The sequence below is a fragment of the Ictidomys tridecemlineatus genome, chromosome 11 (genome assembly GCF_052094955.1).
Source record: "Ictidomys tridecemlineatus isolate mIctTri1 chromosome 11, mIctTri1.hap1, whole genome shotgun sequence".
Taxonomy (NCBI): Eukaryota; Metazoa; Chordata; class Mammalia; order Rodentia; family Sciuridae; genus Ictidomys; species Ictidomys tridecemlineatus.
Genome location: NC_135487.1, coordinates 39537531 through 39561352, shown reverse-complemented (window position 1 = coordinate 39561352; position 23822 = coordinate 39537531). Strand labels below are relative to the sequence as shown.

The window sequence follows — 23822 nt, the reverse complement described above, 5'->3', positions numbered from 1 at the left end:
GTACGCTATTCTCTCTCTCCTTCTCAACCCATAGTTAGCAACTATTAATAGTTTAGTGCTTTTTCCTCAGGTTTTTTTCCCTATGAATATACAAAGGCTTAATTTTTATTTATTTTGTTTTATCTCTTTGATAAGGCTGGTCTCAAAGTCCTCGGTTCAAGTGATCCATGTTTCAGTCTCCTGAGCAGCTACAACTTTTAGCTGTGTGCAGGCTTGCATCACTGCACACAGCTGAAAGTTGAATTTTGATTAATTAATAATATTCATTTATTTTTATTTTTGGGGCCGGGGATTAAACCCAGAGGTGCTTTACCACTGGGCTACAATTCCAGTCTTATTTACTTATTTATTTATTTGTTTTTGAGACAAGAGCTCTTTAAGTTGCTGAGACTGGCCTTGGACTTGCGATCCTCATGCCTGTAAGAAATACAAAGACTGGTGGTCCATCTTCAGTATACAGTATTCAGACTTAGTTGGATCCAATTGTAACCATTTAATTATAGCCCTTCCCTTTTGCCCACCCTAATATTAAAATTAGCCAATCGTGTAGATTGTGCCCCTGAGTCCTCCAATGAGGTGTATACTGCTGCAGTCTGGCTGGGCACAATTCAGGAGCCACCTGTCAAAAGAAACGAACTTTATTTTTAGAACCACACAGCTCTTCAGGAAAACCTTCAGAGCCCAACTGCCAGCTGGAAGTTTGCTGGCAGCTGGAAGTTTGCTGGGGCCCCTTTGGCTGTGGCTCTCAACAGTATACACCGCTTACGCCCAGTCATACTTGCTAGCCAGGTTCTGTAGTATGCCCTTCTGTTATAAGTAAATGTTTGCCTTGCCCACCCACTTTCAGGCATTTGTTTGATTTCTTGCAGCACCTCGCTATTTCTAACATGCCTCAGCCTCCCCAGTGGCTAGGATTACAGGCGTGCACCACCATACCAGGCTAAAGTTTAGTTTTTAAACAAAAACGATGTTGTACAATACAACTTTTTATTTTTCACTTAATATCTTTCTGTGGGGCTGGGGATGTGGCTCAAGCGGTAACACTCTTGCCTGGCATGTGCTGGGTGCTGGGTTCGATCCTCAGCACCATATAAAAATTAAAAAAAAAAAGATGTTGTGTCCACCAAAAAACTAAAAAATAAATATTAAAAAATTCTCTCTCTATATATTAAATATATATATAATCTTTCTGTGGTTGAGTGGTCAGTACAAGCAAGCCAGAGTAGGAAAGATCTGAGTTTGAATTTCCATTCTGCCTCTTTCTGACCTTGAGAATCTTGTATCTTTTGCTTCTCTGAACCCCAGTTTTCTTACTTACAAGACTGGTGTTTTGAAACTGTGCCTACTGCACAGCTTTGTTGTGAGAATAAAATAAGATTATATGGGTAAGGGCTCCAGGGCTTGGTTGGAATTTGGCAGTTTTGTAACAATTTGAGGGGTGGTACTATTTTTTTCTCATTATGGATTAGAAAGCAAGTTAGGAGTATTAAGAAACTCAGCTTGAAAATATTGAATTATTTTAGCTGAGTATCTTCATTATTTATCTCAAATACAAGGCTTAACCTTGAAGTATTATGACAGAAGTGAAATTTTAAGGGCTATATAACCTTCCCAGTTATCACCTTAGGAAGCAATATTCATATTCATTTTAAATTTATTATCCTTGATGATTTATTTGGGAATTTTCTACAGGTATTACCAGCCCAAAAGGGCTAGAGGTCTTCAGGCATAGTAAATATTCATATCTGGAAGGCAAATGTTTATGTTTTGATAATAAAGAAGCGTTTGGAACCAAATCTAGTAAATGAAATGAATTATTTGGAGAATACATTATTATAAAATTTTTTAAAATAAAAAAATATGTCTTTCAATGTTGGCCTGAATATATGTTTCATTCTTTTTAATATCTACATTGCATTCAAATCCACTATTATAGGACACTTGTTTTTCTTTTTTTTCAAAATATTTTTATTTGTAGATTGATGTAAAAACATTATTACGTATTTATTTTGTGTGTGTGGTTTCGAGGATTTAACCCTCAACCTCACACATGCTAGGCAAGCGCTCTACCACTGAGCTTCAACCCCAGCTCACATTTGTTGTTTCTAAGAACAGCAGCAGCAGCAACAACACCTGCAGCAAGTATTTATTTATTTGTGCAAGAATTTTTTTGTGGGAAACATTCTTGGAAGTTGAATTGCTAGGTAAAAACATAAGCATATTTTCAATGTTAGTAAATACTACCGTATTGCTTTCCAAAAAGGAGGCATCAATCTATAACTGCACTAACAGTCTGTGGAAATGATGAACATAGAATGTCCATCTTTGTAAAACTAACAGATGAAAAATACCACATTGTTTTCCTTTAATCATCTTATCATATGTTTATTAAACGGTGCTTTTCCTCTTTCAAGAATTGCATGTTCTTGTTGAAACCTTGTTTTCATTATTGTAGCCCTTAAACCCTAGTCATTATTAAGCACCCAGGGAATGTTTGATGAATAAAAAGCAATGCTGTGAAGAAGAGGTGAAATAGTGATCAACAACTATTAGTTGAATCTAAGTCTGGAGTCAGGAAGTGAGCTCTGTAAAGCTCTTAAATTCTTCCTTTCGAATCTTGTTGTAAATCTAGGATAACAAAAGGCACCCCTATCCTCTTGTTATGTTTTTTGTTTGTTTTTGGTACTGGGGATTGAATTTAGAGGTGCTTTACCACTGAGCTACATCCTGGACCTTTTTATTTTTTATTTTGAGACCCAGGGCTCACTAAGTTGTTTAGGGCTTCACTAAGTTGCTGAGGCTGGACTCAAGCTTGCAGTGCTTCTGTCTCAGCCCCATGAGTTGCTGGGTGGCTTGGGCCACCATGTCCAACTCACTGTATGTTTTGGAATAAATTACTTAACTTCTCTGACCTCAGTTTCTCGTCAACAGTTGGAATAATGTCTGCAACCTGCATTATGCTTATAGAAAAGGGCTAACAAGTGAAAACCATGAAGTTATATTTTCAATAAGCACATATTAATGTATTAACTTAAGTAATCAAAACTATTAAGTTTAAAAAGTAAAGGTGAACATTTATAAGAATAGGGGGAGGGGCTCGGGATGTAGCTCAGTTGATAGAGCACTTGCCTAGCATGTGTGATTCCATGGGTTCAGTTCCCAGCACTGAAGATGAAGCCAGATTTAAAAATAGGTAGTTAGTGTAGTTAGGCAAATCGGGTCTAATATCAAGTAAGATAAAGAAAATGGAGACCATTATGGAGAATGGAGTCCAGGAAACCAGAGCAGCACTTGGGGAAATTGAAATGTCAATGCCCCCAAGGCCCAGAACCCATCCTATGGAACTTGCTCCCAGCAAGTAGGGAGTTGCTAATCAAATCACTCCAGGCCCTTCCTGCCCAGATTACTCTTCCAGTCCACCTCTCTCCCACCTTTTGGCCTTCCCACCTGCATTTTATCGCTGCAAGATAAAGGGAAACAAAGGACATGAATGTGGGAAAACTAAAAGAAGACCTTAGCTATAAAAAAAGGAAGACCTCCCCTTCCATGGATTCTGCCTTTTGCCTTTCCCCTTCTTCCTCTGGGGAGAAGTCTTTTCTGCTATCCTTTAATAAAGGCTTCCACTTTCCACTGTACTCTTGCCTTAGGGTGCTTCTCTGGTGTTATACTTGAGTATTCAGGAAGCAAGGACTCACCTGTAAACAGCGGTAACAAAGAATAGAAGGCAAATAAATATACAGGGAAATAAAAGAAGAAGCTGGCTGCATGATCTTAAATTTCTTTTTAAAATGTGACTTCATACTTGGCTTAGCTCTCTTCCATCTTTTTACCAACTCTCTATTGCCCTCTACTGTTCTGATTGTTTCATTTCAGTGCAATTAAACTCCAAATACTACTAAGGGGAAAGTAATAGTTGTGGCCATCCCTGATTTTAGGTATCTATATCATCCAAACTGGGCCTGTATCTATTCCTTTTTTTAAAGTTGTAGATGGACACAATACCTTTATTTTATTTTATTTTATTTTTTTATGTGGTGTTGAGGATTGAACTCAGTGCCTTCCACAAGGCAAGCACTCTAGCACTGAGGTACAACCCTAGCCTCCTGTCTCTTCTTGACCCCATAACCACGGGTTATACAAAGGACATATAAATCAGTCTGATGATTTGAATTGTAATTACTTATAAAGTCATATTAATTTAAAAACTAAAACTTGAATTTCAATGCCATATACAGATAAGCCATTTCTCAAGAAAGAAGTGGCTGGATATGGTCCACTCTATGCCAGATTAGTAGAAAGTCATTTGAGAAGCACTACTATAGGTGATGGAAAACTATGAATTGAGCTCCACTAAGGACTCTAGAGTAGGGCTGGCTGGGATTCAAAGATGAATAGGAACTGTCTTTGAAGAGTTTTCTGTCCTGGCCTTATGAAACTAATGATTCTGAGCAGAACAAAACAAAACAAGGTGAAGTTCTTCTCTTCTGCATCCTCTTTGACATGTTCCTCTTCTACTTCATTCATTTTGTTATTCAAAAAAATATTGCACACCAACCCTCTCACTAACTGTGTGACTTTGGACTCTGTACTTTAGTTTCCTCATCTGCATATTGGGGATAGTCATACATTTTCAGCGAAGAGTAAATGAGTTAATTAGCAAAAAGAATTATAGTATAAAGTTCGGCTTTGTTTATATATCAATTATCATAACAATGTTATTACTACAATCTTTACTGCCACTATGTTCCACAGCCACATTCCTTTCCTAGGTCATAGGTGTCTCTGCCCTGATAGGTCTGGAAGAAACACAGAGATAAACTAGACGTCCCATTGAACTTGTATGGACTTATGATTTGCCCCACTATACCTGCCATATAGAAAGTACTAGAAAAGCTTGCTGAATTAATAAGCAAATGTTCTCCCAATGAACAGCAAGCTCTTTTGAAGACCTCTCACATCCCTAAAATCAAACAACTTTTGAAGCACACTGCGCTTAGGAATTACTTAACTAATGAACCTATGGACGAAAGAATGGACAAATGCCTGCAGGTTGAAAGTCATTAAGACCACAAAGCAGGTTTACAGAAACATCGGCACCAGTTTTAGAGCTTAGGTCAGTAGAAAAAAAACGTCTACCAGACTTTAACAGCGCGCGGGCTGACGGGAAGCCCAGGAGCGCCTATTAGTCTCCGCGAATCCGCGGCGAGTTCAGACGTCAGCGTCCCCCCTCCCCAGGCCCCGCCCCCGCGTGACCGTAGTTGGAGCACCGAGCCAAAGCGGGTTGGAGGAGCTGGAGCCATGGCGGGGCTGGTGGACTTCCAAGATGCGGAGCAGGTGAAGTCATTTTTGGAGAACATGGAGGTGGAGTGCAACTACCAGTGCTACCACGAGAAGGACCCGGAAGGTGAGCGCGTGCGGCGCAGTCTGGGGACACGTCAGGGGTGGGATTGAGTGAGCGAACTCTCAGGGAACCTGGAGGGGGCATCACGTGGCGGGCTGAGGACACTTGGGGACTAGGTCTGCGGGACACTTGCGACCTTGTGTGTGATGAGAGGAGCGTTGTGTGCCACAGGACTTGCGGGCGCGCCGTGGCGGAATGAGGCTGCAGGCTGGGATGGGGAAGAGTCCTGTTCTGGCATTTGAGGTCAAGGGACTGGGAATACATTAGTGAAGAGATGAAACTCCCTGCCCTCAAGGAGCTTACATTCTGATAGGGGAATCAGTCAGTAAAGATAAGGAAATAAATTAAATGATGGAGTTCGGAACTGGTAAGTTCAGAGGGGGAAAAAAAAGGGTGAAGGGCTACTGGAGTTTAGGAAGACGATTGTAAATTAAGCCATCGGACAAGGGAGTTATTGAGAAACTGGCATTTGAACAATTCTTGAAGAAGTCTTGAAAGAAGCCTTGAAGAAGACAAGGGAGTTGAACCATGCAAGGTTTTGGTTTTTTGGTTTTTGTTTTAGTACCAAGGATTGAACCCAAGGGCGTTTAACCTCCAAGTCACATCCCCAGCCTTTTTTTATATTTGGTTTTAAGACAAGGGTCTCACTATGTTGTTTAGGGCCTCGCCAAGTTGCTGAGGTAGGCTTTGAACGCAGGATCCTCCTGAGCTGGTGGGATTACAGGTGAGTGGCCATTCTGGGCCCTACTTTATTTTTTTTAAAAGGTGGAGAAAAATTCACATCCTTCCTTCCTTAGAGCTTGCCGTCTGATTTTCAGAATGTGACTTTGCTATATTTTTTAGCTAACCAACTACATGGGAGAATTTTCTCTGTGAACTAGTCCAAGCCCTAATAATCTATAAGTTTCAGAGGAATTGAGGTCACTGAGGAGCAGAGTAGTTAGGGGCAGTCTATAGGACTAATCTGCGATTGATGAAATGGAGGAGATGGTGGGAGAAGAAAGTGTTCCTTTAGAAGGTTGAAGTCAGAATGTGTAGTCAGAATTAAGTTTATATTTTTTTTTCAGTGCTGTGTATTGAGAAACCAGGGTTTATTCCCTTGAATATTACCCGCCACCCAAAAAAGGAGGGAGGTTTTTTTCATGATAGGCAAGGATTCTACTGGTGAGCTACACTTGCCGGCTCCTCATTGTCTGTAAATAGGTAGTGCTTTCTCCTTATTCAAATCTCAGCTAAGACAGCACAGTCCTCAGTGAGACTTAAGATCCTCCTTGATTGCCCATTCTATACTTACTTGCTTGTCATCCTGTTTTACTTAAATAGAAACATTTTTTATTATTTGAGTACATCTTGTTCACTTATTTGCTTATTTTTTGTATTTCTTCCTTTAGAATGTAAATTTTAGGAGAGCAAATTGCTATATTCCTAGCATCTGTATATCTGGTACGTAGATGCTTTTTGATGCTCAAATATTTTTGAAATTGAATGAGAAATGACATATGATATTGTTTTTTTTTTGACATATGATATTGTAAGGAATGAATAAGGAGATTTTTTTTAAAGTAACTTTATTTTATTTATTTATTTTTTTGTGGTGCCGAGAGGATCGAACCGAGTGCCTCATATCTGCAAGGCAAGTGCTTTGCCACTAAGCCACAATCCCAGCCCTGAGGAAGGAGATTTTAAGGAGTGAGGTTTGCCCAGTTCGGTGGGGCACACCTGTAAGCCCAGGATCTTGGGAGGCTGAAGCAGGAGGATTGCAAGTTTGAGAGCAGCCTCAGCAATTTAGTGAGGCCCTAAGCAATTCAGCAAGATCCTGTCTCAAAATAAAAAGGGCTGGGGATGTGGCTCAGTGGTTAAGTGCCCCCGGGTTTATTCCCTGGTATCCCATTCCATCCCCCCAAAAGGAGGGAGATTTGCTGGAACAAGGAGATTGCCAAGGAGGAAGAGCCAGTTTCTAGCTCTTTTGTAGCTGCCATGTTCCTAGCCTGGCCAAGGAATAAGGTAATAAGGTGTAGTCATTGCCACATTTCTTTCTTGCTGTCACAACATTAGCTTATTAGCCTTTTTTTTTTTTAAACATATATTTTAGTTGTAGATGGACACAATACCTTTACTTTATTTATTTATTTTTTATGTGGTGCTGAGAATTGAACCCAGCGCCTCACGCTTGCTAGGCGAGCGTTCTACTGCTAAGCTACAACCCAGATCTAGTCTTGGCTTTTAGGGGTTTTACTACTAGATTTCACCAGAAGTTCCAAAGCTAGCGTAGTTTCTGCAATGGAAGTCTTTGGGCCAGCAATGGCAAGTGGTATAGCCAGTGCAGGGGTCAAGGTTTCCCCTAGTCCATGCATTGCTCATTCCCTTGTGAATGGCAGAAAAAGCCACTTATAGGAATGGCTAAACACCACTTATAGTCTTTGTGGTAAGGTTAGTTTGCCACACCAGAGGAGGACAGTGCTGGTCCTAAATAAATGACTCAGTCTGACCTGTCACACTGGAACCTCCCTACTGAGCTGCAGTCCTATACCTGAACAGCTCTTGCCCTCTCCTCACAGGTTGCTATCGGCTGGTGGACTATTTAGAAGGGATCCAGAAGAATTTTTATGAGGCTGCAAAGGTGTTGAAGTTCAACTGTGAAGAGAACAAGCACAGTGATAGCTGCTACAAACTGGGGGCCTATTATGTGACTGGAAAAGGTAAGAAGGGGCTTGCTTTCTTTGGTATCCCCTTTTTGATGCTAAGGCTGTCATCGTACCCAAGCCTTAGGCTGAGCTCTATTCACAGAAATATCCTCATGGCATTGTGGAAGCACATTGCAGATACATTTGGAGACAAGAGTTCAGCAGAGTGATTGGGGAGGAGCACAGCCTTTAAGTTAAGCAAACCCTAGAGAATGCTATTTGCAAGTAGTGGGATCTTGAGCTAGTCACTTTAATCTGTGTCTCAGTTACATCACCTGTAACATGGGGGAAAATAATTCTTGCTTTGTAGGATTGTTGTGAGGACTTAGGAGGAACATGTATGTGCCTGGCACAGAGTAAGAGATCAATAATTACTCCCTTTTTTCTACCTTTTCTCCTCTTTTTTTTTTTTTTTTTTTTTGGTGTGTTTACAAGTGACTTTTACTTTTAATAAACTCAATGCATTTAACATACTTTATCCATTGGCTGGGTTTCTTCTCAGTGGTAGGCACTCACGTAGCCTGAAAGAAGCACTGGGTTTGATCCTCAGCACCACATAAAAATAAAATAAAGGTATTGTATTCACCTACAACTAAAAATATATACTTTATTATTATTATTTTAATATTTTTTAGTCATAGATGTACACAATACATTAATTTATTTATCTTTATGTGGTGCTGCGAATCAAACCCAGGGCCTCACACATGCTAGGTGATTGCTGTACCACTGAGCTACAACTCCAGCCCCAAAATATTTATTTAAAAAAAAATACTATATTCATACTGTTAAATAACTAATGACTGCTTTCACACTGAATTCTCCAGATATGCAACTGAATTAGGCTTTAGTAAAAAGGGGCTTTCAGGGGTTGGGGTTTGTATGAGGCATTGGGTTCGATCCTCAGCATTATGTATAAATAAATAAAATAAAGATCCATCGACAACTAAAAAAAAAATTTAAAAATTTAAAGGGGTTTTCATTCTGCCCACATAAGTACACATATATATTGTATCTATGTATGTGTGTGTATATATACATATATACTGTACACATGTAATTATATATATGTATATATATTTAATTCTCATTTTGAAGTAATTTAAGATTTATAAAGAAAACCAAAAGCATTACAGAGAATTCCTAAACTCTTTAAACCAGATACCACATTATGCCCTAATTTTATTTACCACTAGAATGGTGTTTCAGTTTTCTATTGCTAAATTACAAATTACCCTAATAATTCTTGTGGGTCAGGAATTTGGGAGTGGTTTAGCTAGATACCTCAGGATCTCTCATGAAGTCGCGGGCAAGACACTGGTCAGGAAGCTAGGGCTGTAGTCATTTCAAAGGTTTGCCTAGAGTTTGAGTTTCCAGATCTAAGAGGAATTCTCCATGTGGCTGGTGGCAGAGGCCTCTGTTCCTTATCAGCTATTGTTAGGAGGATGTCTTATCCTTGTCATGTAAATCTCTATGGGTTACTTGAGTATCTCATGACATGGTCTATGGCTTCCTCCACTGAGTAATCCAAGAGGGCAAGGTGGAATCCACAGTGTGTTTTTGAACTACCATTGGAAGTCACAGTTTTTCTTTTTATACACACACACACACACACACACACACACACACACACACACATTTATTTATTTATTTAAATTGCTATTGGACCTTTATTTATTTCTTATGTAGTGATGTGCCTCACACATGCTGGGCAAGTGCTACAGCCCCTACAGTTTTCATTTCTGTCACATTCTGTTTATTAGAGGTGAGTCACTAAGGCTAGCCCATGCTAGTGAGAAAAGACTTAAATTACAGTCTTTGAAGGAAGGAATATCAAAGAATTTATGGACATATTTTATTCTTTACAGTGCTAGAAATGGAACTCAGGACCTTATGCATGCTAGGCAAGTGCTCTACCACTGAGTTAGACTCTCAATTCCCAAAGACATAGTCTAAAACCATGACACAGGGAATATGACCTTTGATAGGAGGCTAATTTTTTTACACTCATCATGTCATGAGCTTCTTGAAGATGATTGTTCATCCCATTCCCAGTACCCAGGCGACCCTAGTTAGAAAAATGTTCAGTGAAAGTTTGATGAAGAGGATGTCTTTTTAATTTTTGGAGCTATGTTGACTGTTTTGGCTTTTACTTGGAACATAGTGCTTGTAATAGTGCTGTTTATTTATTCATACATACATACATACATACATACATGCATGCATACCAGGGATTGAACCCAAGAGTACTTAATCACTGAGCCACATCCCCAGACCTTTTTTTAATTTTTTTTATTTTGAGACAGGGTCTCCCTAGATTGCTTATAGCCTGTCTGAGTTGCTGAGGCTGGCTTTGAACCTGTGATCTTCCTGCCTTAGCCTCCCAAACTGAGATTTCAAGCATCACCACTATGTCCAGTATTTATTTTTATTTTAAAAATTTTCCCCCAGCTTACTGAGGTATATGGTAAATGACAAATATTCTGTGTTTGCTGTATGTGTGATTCTTAAATATATGTATACATCATGAAATGATTATCACAATCAAGCTAATTAACGTATTCATCACTTCACACTTTTACTGTATTTCCGTGAGTGGTGAGACCATTTAACATCTACTCTCTTATCAGATTTTAAGTATATGATAAGCATAGTCACCTTGCTATATAATAGCTCTCCAGAACTTACTTATCCTACCTAATTGAAACTTTGTACCCTTTGACCAACACCTCCCCAGATCCTAGCAATTGCTGTGCTACTTTCTGCTTCTATATGAGTTGGCTTTTTTAGATTCTACATGTAATTGAGCTCTTGCTTTGTTTTTCTGTGCCTGAATTATTTTACATAGTATATGACTGTCATAAGGAGGTAAAGGTTCATCTATGTTGCAAATGATAGAATTACCTTCTTTTTTAAAGGCTCAATATTATATCATTGTGTATATAACTCCTAATCTGTTCTTCTGTTGATAGGCACTTTGGTTGACTATTGTGAATTATTTGTTTGGCTATTGTGAATTATGCTGCAGTGACAGTGGGAGTGCAGATGTTTTCTTTTTCTTCTTTTTTTACTATATTTTCTGAAAGGAGGTTGATTTTCTTATTGAATCAGGGAAGCCAAAACAGGCTGTGATGTTGTTTTCCCTTTTCTTATTAGACCAACATATCATTAGTGATTGCATACTGAGAATTATTTTTCACTTAAGTGCTCCTTGATTACTACATGTAGGGGGCAATGAATTAGATAAGGACCAATGGAGGGGGAGAAAATTTTATACTAATGTTAATTACACCTGGGAGAGTTTGATAGGTATTTTCAGAGAGACATGTAAAGCATTATAGGGGTTCAATGCAAGAATTATGTCATCACTAGGGGGTGCTAGCATGAAGGAGGAGGCATTGAAAACCAGTCCTTGAAGAGTGGATTTTGTTTGGAGGTGGATTAGAGTTAATGTCCCTGAAGAGAGAAAGTGGGCAGTGTGAAAGGACACTGTATGGAGAACACTATACTAATGTGTCATATGGCAGTATTTCCGTTGATGATGGGTCCAGTTTACCACTATGATGGTGCCATAATATTATTATAAAGTTGGACATGGTGGCACACACCTGTAGTCACAGCTACTTGGGAGTTTGAGGTGGGAGGATCACTTGAGCTTGCATGTTCAAGACCAGCCTGGGCAATATAGTGAGACTGCATTTCAAAAAAAAAAAAAAAAAAGAATTATAAGAAAAATAACCTATTGCATAGTGACATCTGCAATGTAACATCGTGGTGCAAGGTATTGCTTATGTGTTCGTGGTGATCCTGTGTGAGCAAATCTGTGCTGCCAGTCCTATGAAGGTACATACACAATACATAATACTTAATGATAATATATCACTGTTACTGATTGTGTTAGTTAGCTTTCCATCATTGTGACAAAAGAGAAAAACTACTTAAGAGAAATGATTTATTTTGGCTCATGCTTCAGAGGTTTCAGCCCATGGTCAGCTAGCTCCATTGCTTTTAGGCCTGTGATGAGGCGGAAACATGGTAAAAAAGCATTTCAGAGGAAAGCTGCACACCTATAGCAGTAAGGAAACAGAGGACAGGGCCAGAGATGAGTTATATCCTTCTTTCAATGGAGCTCCACCTCCTAATAGCCCATTCAACTGTGAACTTGTCAAAGGATTAACCTGTTGATGAGGTTAGTGCCCTCATGATCCTGACACTTTCCCAAAGCCCACCTCTGAACATGGAGACCAAGCCTTCATGTTAAAGATGTTAATACTGACTATATTTAATCCTATTAACATCTTTTTCTTGGAGGAGGAGGTCTGGGATTTAAGCCAGGGGCAATTTACCACTGTGCTACATCTCCAGCCCTTATTATTTTTTATTTTGAGAGAGAGTCTAAGTTCCTTAGGGCCTCACTAAATTGCTGAGGCTGGCCTTGAACTTGAGATCCTCTTGTATTAGCCCTTTAACATTCTTTTTTTTTTTTAATATTTTTTATTGTAAATGGACATGACATCTTTATTTGTTTATTTTTATGTGGTGCTGAGGTTTGAACCTAGGACCTCCCACGTGCCGAGGCAAGCGCTCTACTACTGAGCCACAACCCCAGCCTCCCTTTAACATTCTTTAATAAATTTCTCCAGGTATTTAAGCCAGAATGTTCACAAAGTTTATCTTTGCTACCTGAGCTTAGCAGACAGACCTTTAGCCATGCTGTGATTAAAAACCTGTACTGGGCTGGGGATGTGGCTCAAGTGGTAGCGTACTCTCCTAGCAAGCGTGAGGCACTGGGTTCGATTCTCAGCACCATATAAAAATAAAATATATTTTTGGAAAAAAAAAAAACAAAACCTGTACTGTTGGGCTGGGAATGTATGTCACTGGTAGAGCATTTACCTCACATGTGTGAAGTCCTGGGTTCAATACCCAGCTCACTCACAAAAAAAAGAAGGAAAATAATCCCAAACACCAATATTATTGACTCCTCCTCCCTAGTTCTGAGCCAAAGATTTTATAGGTTTTTTGTTTTACTTTCTGTTTCTGAAAATACATCCAGTGTCCATCCTTTACACAGACTGACTAATTCTTCTAACACAGAATCTTACGGCCAGAGAGCAAACAACCCACTTCTATCAAGAGCATTAATTGGCATTTTTTTCCCCAAGATATAGATTCCTCATTGACAAAATGAGGATAATAAGGTTTGCTTATGCCTTCTTCATAATATTTTTCAGAGCATCAAATTAGATTGTGGATCTGACTGATTTGTTAAATTTAAAATATCCTCCCAATGTGAACAGGTCTAGTTTGTATTGATCACTCTAAAGGTTACTTGAGATTGAGGTTAGATGAACTCAAGGAATGTTTTGGCCATGTTTCCATCAATGAAATCAGCTTTGAACTTTTTAAAATTTTTATCTAGAACCTCATACATGTTAGGCAAGTGCTTTACCATTGAGCTACATCCCAAGCCCATTTATACATGGTGCTGAGAATCAAACCCAGTGCCTCACACGTGCCAGGCAAGTGTGCTGCTGCTGAGCCACAGTTCCAGCCCTCCCAAGCCCCCTTTTAAATTTTGAGACAAGGTTTTGCTAAGTTGCTTAGGTCTGCCTCAATTTTGTGATTCTCCTGCCTACTTTTGTGTGCTGCCATGCCCAGCAGCTTTGAATTGTTTTTGAGAAGTAATCTAAGTGTCCAACAAAAGATAATTGAAAGTAATTCTGATATATCTGTTTGAAATGTTTTGCTGCCAATAAAACAGATATGAAGAAAGGTTTCCAATGAGGAGTGAGGCAGGCTCATGATTACAGCATGCAAAAACAGGACCAAACTAAATAGAAAAAGTACCGAGAAGAAACACCAAAAATTAGAGTAATAGTCTCTAGGTGGTGATAACAACAGATTATTCATTTTTCTTATTCTTACTGTTTAAATGTCCTCAATTTCATCTTGTAAGAAGTAGAATTACTTTAGTAGAGGAAATGAAGACTCAAAATTAATGATGATGATTATAAATATGTTTTTAGTCAAGACCACCCTTGTGGACTCAAGTGTAAATAGCTGACTATATACAGATAATTCTATTTAAAATTCTTCCAGGCATCTCAAATTTAACAAATGCTGTGTGTAATTCTCAATTGTTTTCTTCTCTAATTTATTATGCCTCTACATTATCTTCCATTTTAGCACATTATCTCCCTTCACTTGATAGCAAAGGAAGTAAGCAAGGAAGTAAGCAAGTGAGCTCCATCCATGGTAGCTTTGGCTGTCTTCCTGAGGTACTTTGACAGAGAGGTGGAAGCCAAGCAGACCTTGGTAGTCTTCCTGAACTAAGAAGGTAGAGGTACAAATTTTGGCCACTGAGGTGACTAGAGTTTGCAGGAGAGCCTACAAGAGTATCGCCATCTATCCTGGCTGGCGACCTATGCTGGGTTCACAACTCTGACTATTCCAATAATTTAAGAAAATGACAAAGAAAGCACGCAAACACACAGAAGTACCTTTTCAAAACCGAGACGGCTCTCCAACCTTAGGAGTCTGTGGAAAAAGAGAGCCACTGGAATTCTTTATTCTTATATAGGGGACATACATGGGGAGGTTCCATGGAACATTCTATCCCAAAAACGGCAAAGGGATAGGATTACAAAGGTTGAGTTACAGGTGAGTGAAACTCAACCCCACCAAGTGATTCCTATTCCTGGAGCCACACCTCATTATCCGAGCAAGAGTAAGGCCCAATGTGTTGCAGAGTGCAACATCTGTTCCATACTCCTTTATTTAGGACTTAAAAGGTGAGTATACTCCAGAGTGGCTTCTGACCCTAGAGAGGAAAGAGCTTCCAAAAATCCACCTGGGGTACTCCCAACCTCTGTTAAGTTGCACATACATAGTGTCATGAGAGGCCTTGCAGTGAAAACCTACTGGGAAAGTACAGCAGTGCACACCTTTGATCCCAGCCACTTAGAAGGCTAAGACAGAAGGGTTGCAAATTTGAGGCCAGCTGGGGCAATTTAACAAGACCCTGTCTCAGAATAAATAAAAAGGGCTGGAATGTAGTTCAGTGGTAGAATGTTCAAGTTCAATACCCAGTACCACCAAACAACAACAAAACACTACTAGGGTGCTATGACCTAAAAAGTGATTCTAGGAGCTGGGATTATGGCCCAGCGGTAGAGCACTCACCTAGCACGGGTGCGACCTTTGATTCTCAGCACCACATAAAAATAAAGGCATTGTGTTGTGTCCATCTACAAAAAAAGATTCTCTCTCTCTCTCTCTCAAAAAAAAAAAAAAAAAGTGATTCTAGAGTGGTTTGAATTCCAACTATTTTCTGAATGGAGAGAACTTACTGACCATCACAGGTATCCAACTGAGACTCCAAAAAAGGAAGTAGTAAGACTATTTTAGGTGTGCTCTCACAAAATTTAAAAATAAGTCTCTAAAGGTTTGGGATAGTAAATTAGCTACCTTCCAGAACAAAATTCAGGAGTCTTAAAAGGAATATTATAAAATCCAAAGCGAACAAAGTATCAACTACAAAGTCTTAGCGTCTTTTTTTTTTTTTTTTTTGTACCAGGGATTGAACTCAGGGACATTTGACTGCTGAACCACATCCCCAGCCCTATTTTGTATTTTATTTAGAGACAGGGTTGCTTAGCACTTCCTGTTGCTGAGGTTGGCTTTGAACTCATGATCCTCCTGTCTCAGCCTCCCGAACCACTGGGATTAAAGGCACGTGCCACCCTACCTGGCTTAGCCTCATTATTAAAAAAGGGGAATAAGGAGCTGGGTGCGGTGGTACACACCTGTAATTCCAGCAGTTTGGGAGGCTGAGACAGGAGGATCATGAGTTCAAAGTCAGCCTTAGCAATGGGGAAGCGATAGGCAACTCAGTGAGACCCTGTCTCTAAATTGGGCTGGCGATGTGGCTCAGTGGTCAAATGTCCCTGAGTTCAATCCCAGGGGCCCCCACTGCCCCCCCCCCCCAGATTAAATAAAAAACAAGCAAATAAATAAATAAAAATTGGGGATAAAAGCAGTGAATAGAAACATACCCAGATATGACAAAGATATTGGAATTAATAGTCAAAATTTAAATGGGTCTAATAAATATGTTTAAGGGTTTTAATAAAAGGTGGATGTAATGAATTGAATTTAAAGAAATTAAAGTATTGAAGAACCAAGTGAAATTTTAGAATTGAAAAACATGGGCTGGGGTTGTGGCTCAGTAGTAGAGCTCTTATCTAACATGTGTGAGGCGATGGGTTCGATTCTTTTTTTTTTTTTTTAAAGAGAGAATTTTTTAATATTTATTTTCTAGTTATCGGCGGACACAACATCTTTTTTTTTTTTTTTAAATATTTATTTTTTAGTATTTGACGGACACAACATCTTAGTTTGTATGTGGTGCTGAGGATCCAACCCGGGCCGCATGCATGCTAGGCAAGCGCACTACTGCTTGAGCCACATCCCCAGCCCCGACAGAACATCTTTGTTTGTATGTGGTGCTGAGGATCAAACCTGGGCCGCACGCATGCCAAGCGAGCGCGCTACCGCTTGAGCCACATCCCCAGCCCCTGGGTTCGATTCTTAGCACCACATTAAAAAGAAATAAAGATATTGTGTCCATCTGCAGCTAAAAATAATTTTAAGTAGTACCATGATATTTGAAAATGAAAAACTCACTGGACAAGGTTAATAGCAAATTAGAGACTTGAGAAGAAAAACATGAGCAAACTTAAAAGATGTATGAACTTAAAGATAGAAATATAAATATAGCTTCTATTGAAATTGAAGCAAAGAGAAAAAAAAGGCAAAAAGAACAGAGCATCAGCCTTTGGTTCAGCATCCATCAATCTAACATGTGTATTGGGGTTCCAAAAAGAGAATTGAAAGAGAATAGAGTAGAAAAACACATTTATGAAATAACAGATGAATAATGTCTGAATCTGATGAAAAATACTATCCCACAGGCCGTGAAGCTCAGTGAACCCCAAGTAAGATGACTAAAGAAAATCATCTGTAGACACGTTATTGTCTGTTGAAAACCAAAGATGAAAAGAAAATCTGAAAAGCAGACAGAAAAAAGACACACTCATTGGAAAATTGGTAAGAATTACCATCGACTCCTCATTAGACTCAATGTAAGCCAGAAGACAAAAAAACATTTTATTTTTTAGTTGAACATGGACCCAATACCTTGTTTTACTTATTTTTAATTTTTTTTTTTTTTAATATGGTGCTGAGGATTGAACCCAGTGCCTCACATGTGCAAGGAAAGTGCTCTACCACTGAGCCACAACCCCAGGCCCCTCAGAAGAGCATTTTTTAACTGTTGAAAGAGGAAAAAAAAAAAAAAAATCAAGCTTGAATTTAAATGAATTAATTGGGAATTAAATGATTTCAAATTAAAACGAGATAAAATTGAAGGTGAATAGATTCAATTTTAGATGAAAGCATAAAGAATGAGTTACTAGGGGCTGGGGTTGTGGCTCAGTGGCAGAACACTTGCCTTGCACATGTGGGGCACTGGGTTCGATCCTCAGCACCACATAAAAATAAATAAACAAAATAAAGATATTTTTAAAAAAGAATGAGTTACTAGCAAACTTATAAGAAATGCCAAAGAAAGTGCTTAGTTGAGAGAAAATAATAAGTTGGTAACTAATATCCACACAAATGGACAAAGACCACTGGAATATATGTAAATATAAGACTTCCCCCTTCTTATCAGTGTCTTCAATGAGTTTTATTCTTTCCTGTGCTCTTGTGATTGTCTTGCTTCCTCTTTTGTGTGTAGGAATCCTTTAAATATTATCTATAATGCTGGTTTAGTAGTCATGAATTCCTTTACTTTATGCTTATCTTGGAAAGTATTTCTTCTTCACTTCTGAATGATAGTAAGTTTGCTAAATAGAGTATTTTCTTTCCATACCCTCTTGGCCTTTGGAGTTTTTGCTGAGAAATCTTCAGTTATTTTAATGGGCTTACCTTTATAAGTGACTTTCTATTGCAGTTTTCAATGTTCTTTCTTCTGTACTTTTAACAATTTAACTATAATATAATGTAGAGAGATTATTTTTTTGGTCAGGTCTATTTGCAATTCTAAATGCCTTCTGTATCTGGGTGTCCATGTCTTTCCCAAGTTTTGAGTCATTTTCTACTTTTATTTTTTCACTGAATAATCTACACCTCTGCTCCTTTGTCTATGACTTTGATTTATGTTTGATCCTTTAATTGTGTCACATAGATCTTGCATGTTCTGTTCACTCTTTTTTCTTTTTTAAATATTTATTTTTTAGTTTTAGGTGGACGGAATATCTTTATTTTACATGTATGTGGTGCTGAGGATTGAACCCAGTGCTCAAGCATACTAGGCAAGCTCTCTACCACTGAGCCGCAACCCCAACCCCCACTTTTTTTTCTTTATTGCTTCTGAATGTGATAATTTATCAACCTTGTCGTCAAGTCTTGATAATATTCTTTCTTTTTCTTCATCTACTCTCTTGGTGAGACTTTCAACTGAGTTTTAAATTTGACTTTTGAGTTTTTCATTTCCAGTTTTTTTTCCAGGATATCTTTTTTTTTTTTTTAAGGTGTGGGGCTTGATTCCCCCAGCTCCACTGAGAAGGATGAAGACAAAAAACAGTAACATTTACAACATAAAAACAAATAAGATATACGAATACAGTAACACTCAATTAACAATTATAACTAATAGAAAGGAAAGGGGCAAGACAGGTGTAGTGTTTGCCTGTAATCTCAGCTGTTTGGGAGACTGAGACTAAAGGATCTCAAATTCAAGGCCAAACTGGGCAGTTTAGTGAGAACCTATCTTAAAAATAAAAAGAGCTGGGGCTTTAGCTCAGTGGTAGAACACCTCTGTACCAAAAAAAAAAAAAAAAGAAAAGAAAAGAAAAGAAAAGAAAGAATAAACCAAAAAAGTTGAAAATCTTTAAAAGATTGTTTAAAGCAAAAATAATAGTAGTATATTTGTAAGGCTTATTGTATATAGAAATTAAACACAACAGCAATAGCAGAAAGGATGGGGATATAATTAAAAGGCCTTTACATTGTATGTGAAGTAGTATAATATTAATCCATGATAGATTGTGAAAAGTTCAGGAAAACATGATAATCAATAGATGAACCACTAAAAAAAAAAAAGAAGGTATAACTAAAAAAAGTCAATTATGGAAATGAATATATAAATATATAATTCAAAAGAAGAAAGAAACAACAGCATTGGGGGAAATTAAGACTAGATTTAAAATCTTTTCTAGAAAAATCTATATGGTAACCAATAAAGAGGTGAATCGAGAAATAGGGGCTATAGTCGTAGCTCAGTGGTAAAATGCTTGCTTAGCATGTGTGAGGCACTGGGTTTGATCCTCAGCACTACATAAAAATAAATCAATAAAATAAAGGTATAAAAAATATAATAACATTAAAAAAATTCAAAAATGGAGACACTCATATGAAGAAACTAATGATGAGCAGAATCCATTTAGAATGACCATTGGGCTAATGAATAGAATGTAAATGACATATACCTTTATGGCATGAAAACATAATTGTTGAAACTGGGGGTGTAGTTCAGGTGATAGGGTTCTTACTTAGCAAGCATGAGGCCCAAGTTCTCCAGGATTACAAGACTGGAGCCCAGGCTGTGGGCTAAACTATCTCCTTGAGTTGAAATAATATAACCTATAGAGAGGTATAAGAGAGGAGAGATGAAAGTTTACCTGCCGGTATCCTTGTTTTTTATAGTTAAAATTTGCTCTATTTCATTCCCCTACAGTCTGTTTTTCTTCTAATAAATAAACGAATAAATAAATAAATTTTTATTTACAAGCAGTATATATGATCCAATTTTTTAAAGTACTTTTCTATTTGGTATCCATTCTGACAGCCAGCATTTAATCTATAAACACATGCAACAAAGATCGCTAGAATGGTGCTGACTTGATTATTATTTATAGATGATGGATTGAAATCATTAAAGAATAATATTAAAATGTTTATATTTCAGAATGAGGACAGTACATGGGGATTTCAAATTTTGCCTTAAAAAAAAAGTAACTAAAAAAAAGTGAGCCCTTTCACTATCTCTGCCTAGATAAATTACTTTGGGGCAGTTTCTCAATTGCTTTCAGGATTAAATTCAGGGTCCTGAGCGTGACCAGTCAGACCCTGCATGATCTGGACCCTTTCGTCTCTTCAGTTTCCTTCAGTTTCCTCCTTCAATGGTTTCTGGGTTCAGTCCACAGTAGCTTCTGTTCCCCCTGCCTGGAAAATCCCTCACCCATATTTTCTTTTTCCCTTTTTCATTGTATCACTGCTTAAATGTTACTTCTTTCAGGGAACTTTCCTTGACTTCATGCCCGGGCTAGATCAAGACCCTAAATATATCCTTATTCTCCCTGTACTTCTCTGTACCTTTTTCACACTTAGAATCATACATTTATTTGTGTGGTTGTTTAATATGTCTCATTAGACCATAGACCAAGATTCTCAAGGGCAGGGCAATGTCTGTTCCCCAGGATCTAATGCAATAGTGGCAAATAAAAGACGTCAGTATGTACTCAGCCCTCAGTATTCTGGGGGATATTGGTTCCAGGACTTCTGCAGATACTAAAATCCTAGAATTCTCAAGTCCCTTATATAAAAATGACACCATGGGGTTGGGGTTGTGGCTCAGAGGTAGAGTGTTCGCCTAGCATGTGTGAGGCCCTGAGTTCGATCCTCAGCACCACGTAAAGTAAAATAAAGACATTGTGTCCACCTATAACTAAAAAATAATTATTTAAAAAAAAATGACACCATTTTTGCATATGACCTCTGTAATCTTCCTGTATACTTTTCCTTGAAAAAAATTTAATGTGCTTTTATGAATCACTTGAGCATTTTTTTAATATTTTTTAATTGATGCATTTATAGTTGCACATAATAGTGGAATTTCTTATGTATTCGTACATGTACACAATATAACAATATAATTGGTCAGTATCATTCCCCAGTATTTCCCCTTTTCTTTTCCCTCCTCCCTCCCTCCCTTTCCTCTACCCTAACTGATCTTCATGAGATTGCATCACACTTTTTCCTTTTTCTTCAGTATTCTAAAATCACCTTTAGATTACTTATAATACCTAATGCAATGTAAATCATAATGGAAGTAGTTGTTATTACTGTGTATTCTAGGATTAAAGACAAAAAATGTCTATATTTATGCAGACAATTTTTTTTTTTCACCACTGAGCTATATTCCCTTTTTATTTTTTGAGAAAGTTCTCACTGGGGGTGCCTCTCAGGTTGCTGAGGCTAACCTCAAACTTGCAGTCCTCCTGCCTCAGCCTCCTGAGTCTCTGGGATTACAGGTGTATACCATCATGCTCTTTTCTGAATTTTTCTTTGTGTGTGTGTGTATACCTGGGATTAAATTCAGGGGAACTTATCCACTGAGTCACATCTCCATCCCTTTTTTGTATTTTATTTAGAGACAGAGTCTCACTGAGTTGCTTAGGACTTTGCTAAGTTGCTGAAGTTGTATATTCTGAATATTTTTGACCCAAGTTAATTAAGTGTACAGATGTAAAAGCCACAGATTGAGAGGGTCAACTGTATATTTAAATGTATGAACCTTTAATTGTTTATAAAACACTACGTTCTTACTATAACTCCGTGAGGTGGATATTTTTTGTTTCCAATTTTGACCTCCTTTACCTGTTTGGGCTTCCTCATAAGACAGCATTTGAACAAAAGATTACATGGCTAGGGCTGGGGATATGGCTCAAGCGGTAGCGCGCTCGCCTGCCATGCGTGCGACCCGGGTTCGATCCTCAGCACCACATACAAAGATGTTGTGTCCGCTGAGAACTAAACAATAAATATTAAAAAAAAAAAAAAAAAAGATTACATGGCTAAAGAAGCTGAAGGGTCTGTGCTCCATGCCAGGCTACTTTTCTTTCATATTGCCTTAGCTGAGAGGATATGGACTTGCTTTCTTACTTTGAATTGCTCGCTAACTTTGAGCTGAGACAAATAGGTTCTGCCCTGACTTGGGTTTACTTTTTTCCTTTTCTTTCTGTCATTGCAGGTGGATTAGCTCAGGACCTGAAAGCTGCCTCGAGCTGCTTTTTGATGGCATGTGAGAAGCCTGGAAAGAAGTCTGTGGAAGCATGTCACAATGTCGGTCTCCTGGCACATGATGGCCAGGTCAATGAAGATGGCCAGCCCGACCTGGGGAAGGCCAGGGACTACTACACAAGGGCCTGTAATGGCAACTATGCCTCCAGTTGCTTCAACCTTAGTGCCATGTTTCTGCAGGGTGCCCCTGGCGTTCCCAAGGATATGGGCCTGGCATGTGAATACTCAATGAAAGCCTGTGACCTGGGCCATGTTTGGGCCTGTGCCAATGCTAGCCGCATGTATAAAATGGGGGATGGTGTTGATAAGGATGAGGCCAAGGCAGAGATGCTAAAAAATCGGGCCCAACAGCTGCACAAAGAGCAGCAGAAAAGTGTGCAGCCCTTAACATTTGGGTAATGTGGCCAATGTTAAGGGCTGCACAAGCATCAAGCAGCTTGAGGCTGGCACCTTCTATTTCTGAGACCTGATGCAGCCCTTAAAGGTCAACCTGCTGGAGCAGGAGAACTTGGGACTTAATATCAGTAGCTCTGGTTACATAAATCCATTTGCTCCTGAGTGTCACCTACTGGGATGTGGCCTGCAGTGAGTGTGTTCTGTCAGTTATCTTTTATGTGGCTGTGTTCTGTGAACACTCCCACATTTATGGGGTCTTTTCAAACTTTTGGAGCTCTGTGAAAAATAGGAGCCAACAGGGCTGGGGATGTGGCTCAAGCAGTAGCGCGCTCGCCTGGCATGCATGCGGCCCGGGTTCGATCCTCAGCACCACATACCAACAAAGATGTTGTGTCCGCCGAGAACTAAAAAATAAATATTTAAAAAAAAAAAATAGGAGCCAACTAGAGAGCCATAAAGATTTGTGTGAGGGATTGGAGGACAGAATTACCAGGATGTCAAAAATCAGCAGCCAGAGGGCCTGAAGGAATCAGCTGCTATCATCATCATCATCCTCATCATGCTCATTTTAGTTGGGGGGGGGCCTTGAAAATCAGTGTCTTGCTTTACATAATAGAGGTCTTAAGGAGCTAAGAAAAGTTAAACAGTCACGACTGCCACCCTCTGACTTATGTAATCGTTGGTGTGGGCTTTTTGCTTTCAGATTCAGATCTTTCAAGAAGTTAATATAGATTAGGAAAGCCATGCAGCATGAAGGTTAAAGGCTCATGTTGCTAACGATAAAACGGAACCCCGCCTTCCCCTAGAAGAAACATTCACAGTTAAAACCTCCCCGGACACTCACCTCATGGAACTTATGCAGAGGACATTCCCAGAGCAATTCCAGCTAGTAATTCGCAAACAAAGACTTTGTGACATATTTTGCCTACTGATACTGAGCCTTTTTCACTGTTCCTGTGAATAAACTATTTTGATTGATTTGTACTTTGTGTTATTAGTGTTCTTTCTGGATTCCAGGTAGGGTTGAGTATGTTTTTCATGGGATTGTGCCTTTTAAGAACATGTGCTTTTTCTATTATCTCTCTAGCTTGTCACCAGGGGGCGAGCTTGTCATTTTCCTGCTGATTTTAGGATCATTATATGTCACCACCTACTGTTTTTGGCTTTCAGTTTTGCAGCTGTAAGCATAACCA

At 38.8% G+C, this 23822-nt stretch overlaps 1 protein-coding gene across 1 annotated transcript; it reads left to right on the top strand.

Moving 5' to 3' along the window:
• The first annotated feature begins 5227 nt into the window (after positions 1 to 5227).
• Coa7 (cytochrome c oxidase assembly factor 7) lies at positions 5228 to 23613 on the top strand. The gene is made up of 3 exons (XM_005326061.5): positions 5228 to 5404; positions 7960 to 8100; positions 22184 to 23613. Exons 1-3 carry the CDS (start codon positions 5299 to 5301, stop codon positions 22630 to 22632), a joined length of 696 nt encoding a protein of 231 aa, XP_005326118.1. The 5' UTR covers positions 5228 to 5298; the 3' UTR covers positions 22633 to 23613.
• Positions 23614 to 23822: the final 209 nt, after the last annotated feature.

Coding starts and splice junctions, on each gene's coding strand:
- Coa7 (XM_005326061.5), top strand. CDS start 5,299: ATGGCGGGGCTGGTGGACTTCCAAGATGCGGAGCAGGTGAAGTCATTT. Junction 5,405..7,959: donor CCACGAGAAGGACCCGGAAG/GTGAGCGCGTGC, acceptor CTCTCCTCACAG/GTTGCTATCGGCTGGTGGAC. Junction 8,101..22,183: donor CTATTATGTGACTGGAAAAG/GTAAGAAGGGGC, acceptor CTGTCATTGCAG/GTGGATTAGCTCAGGACCTG.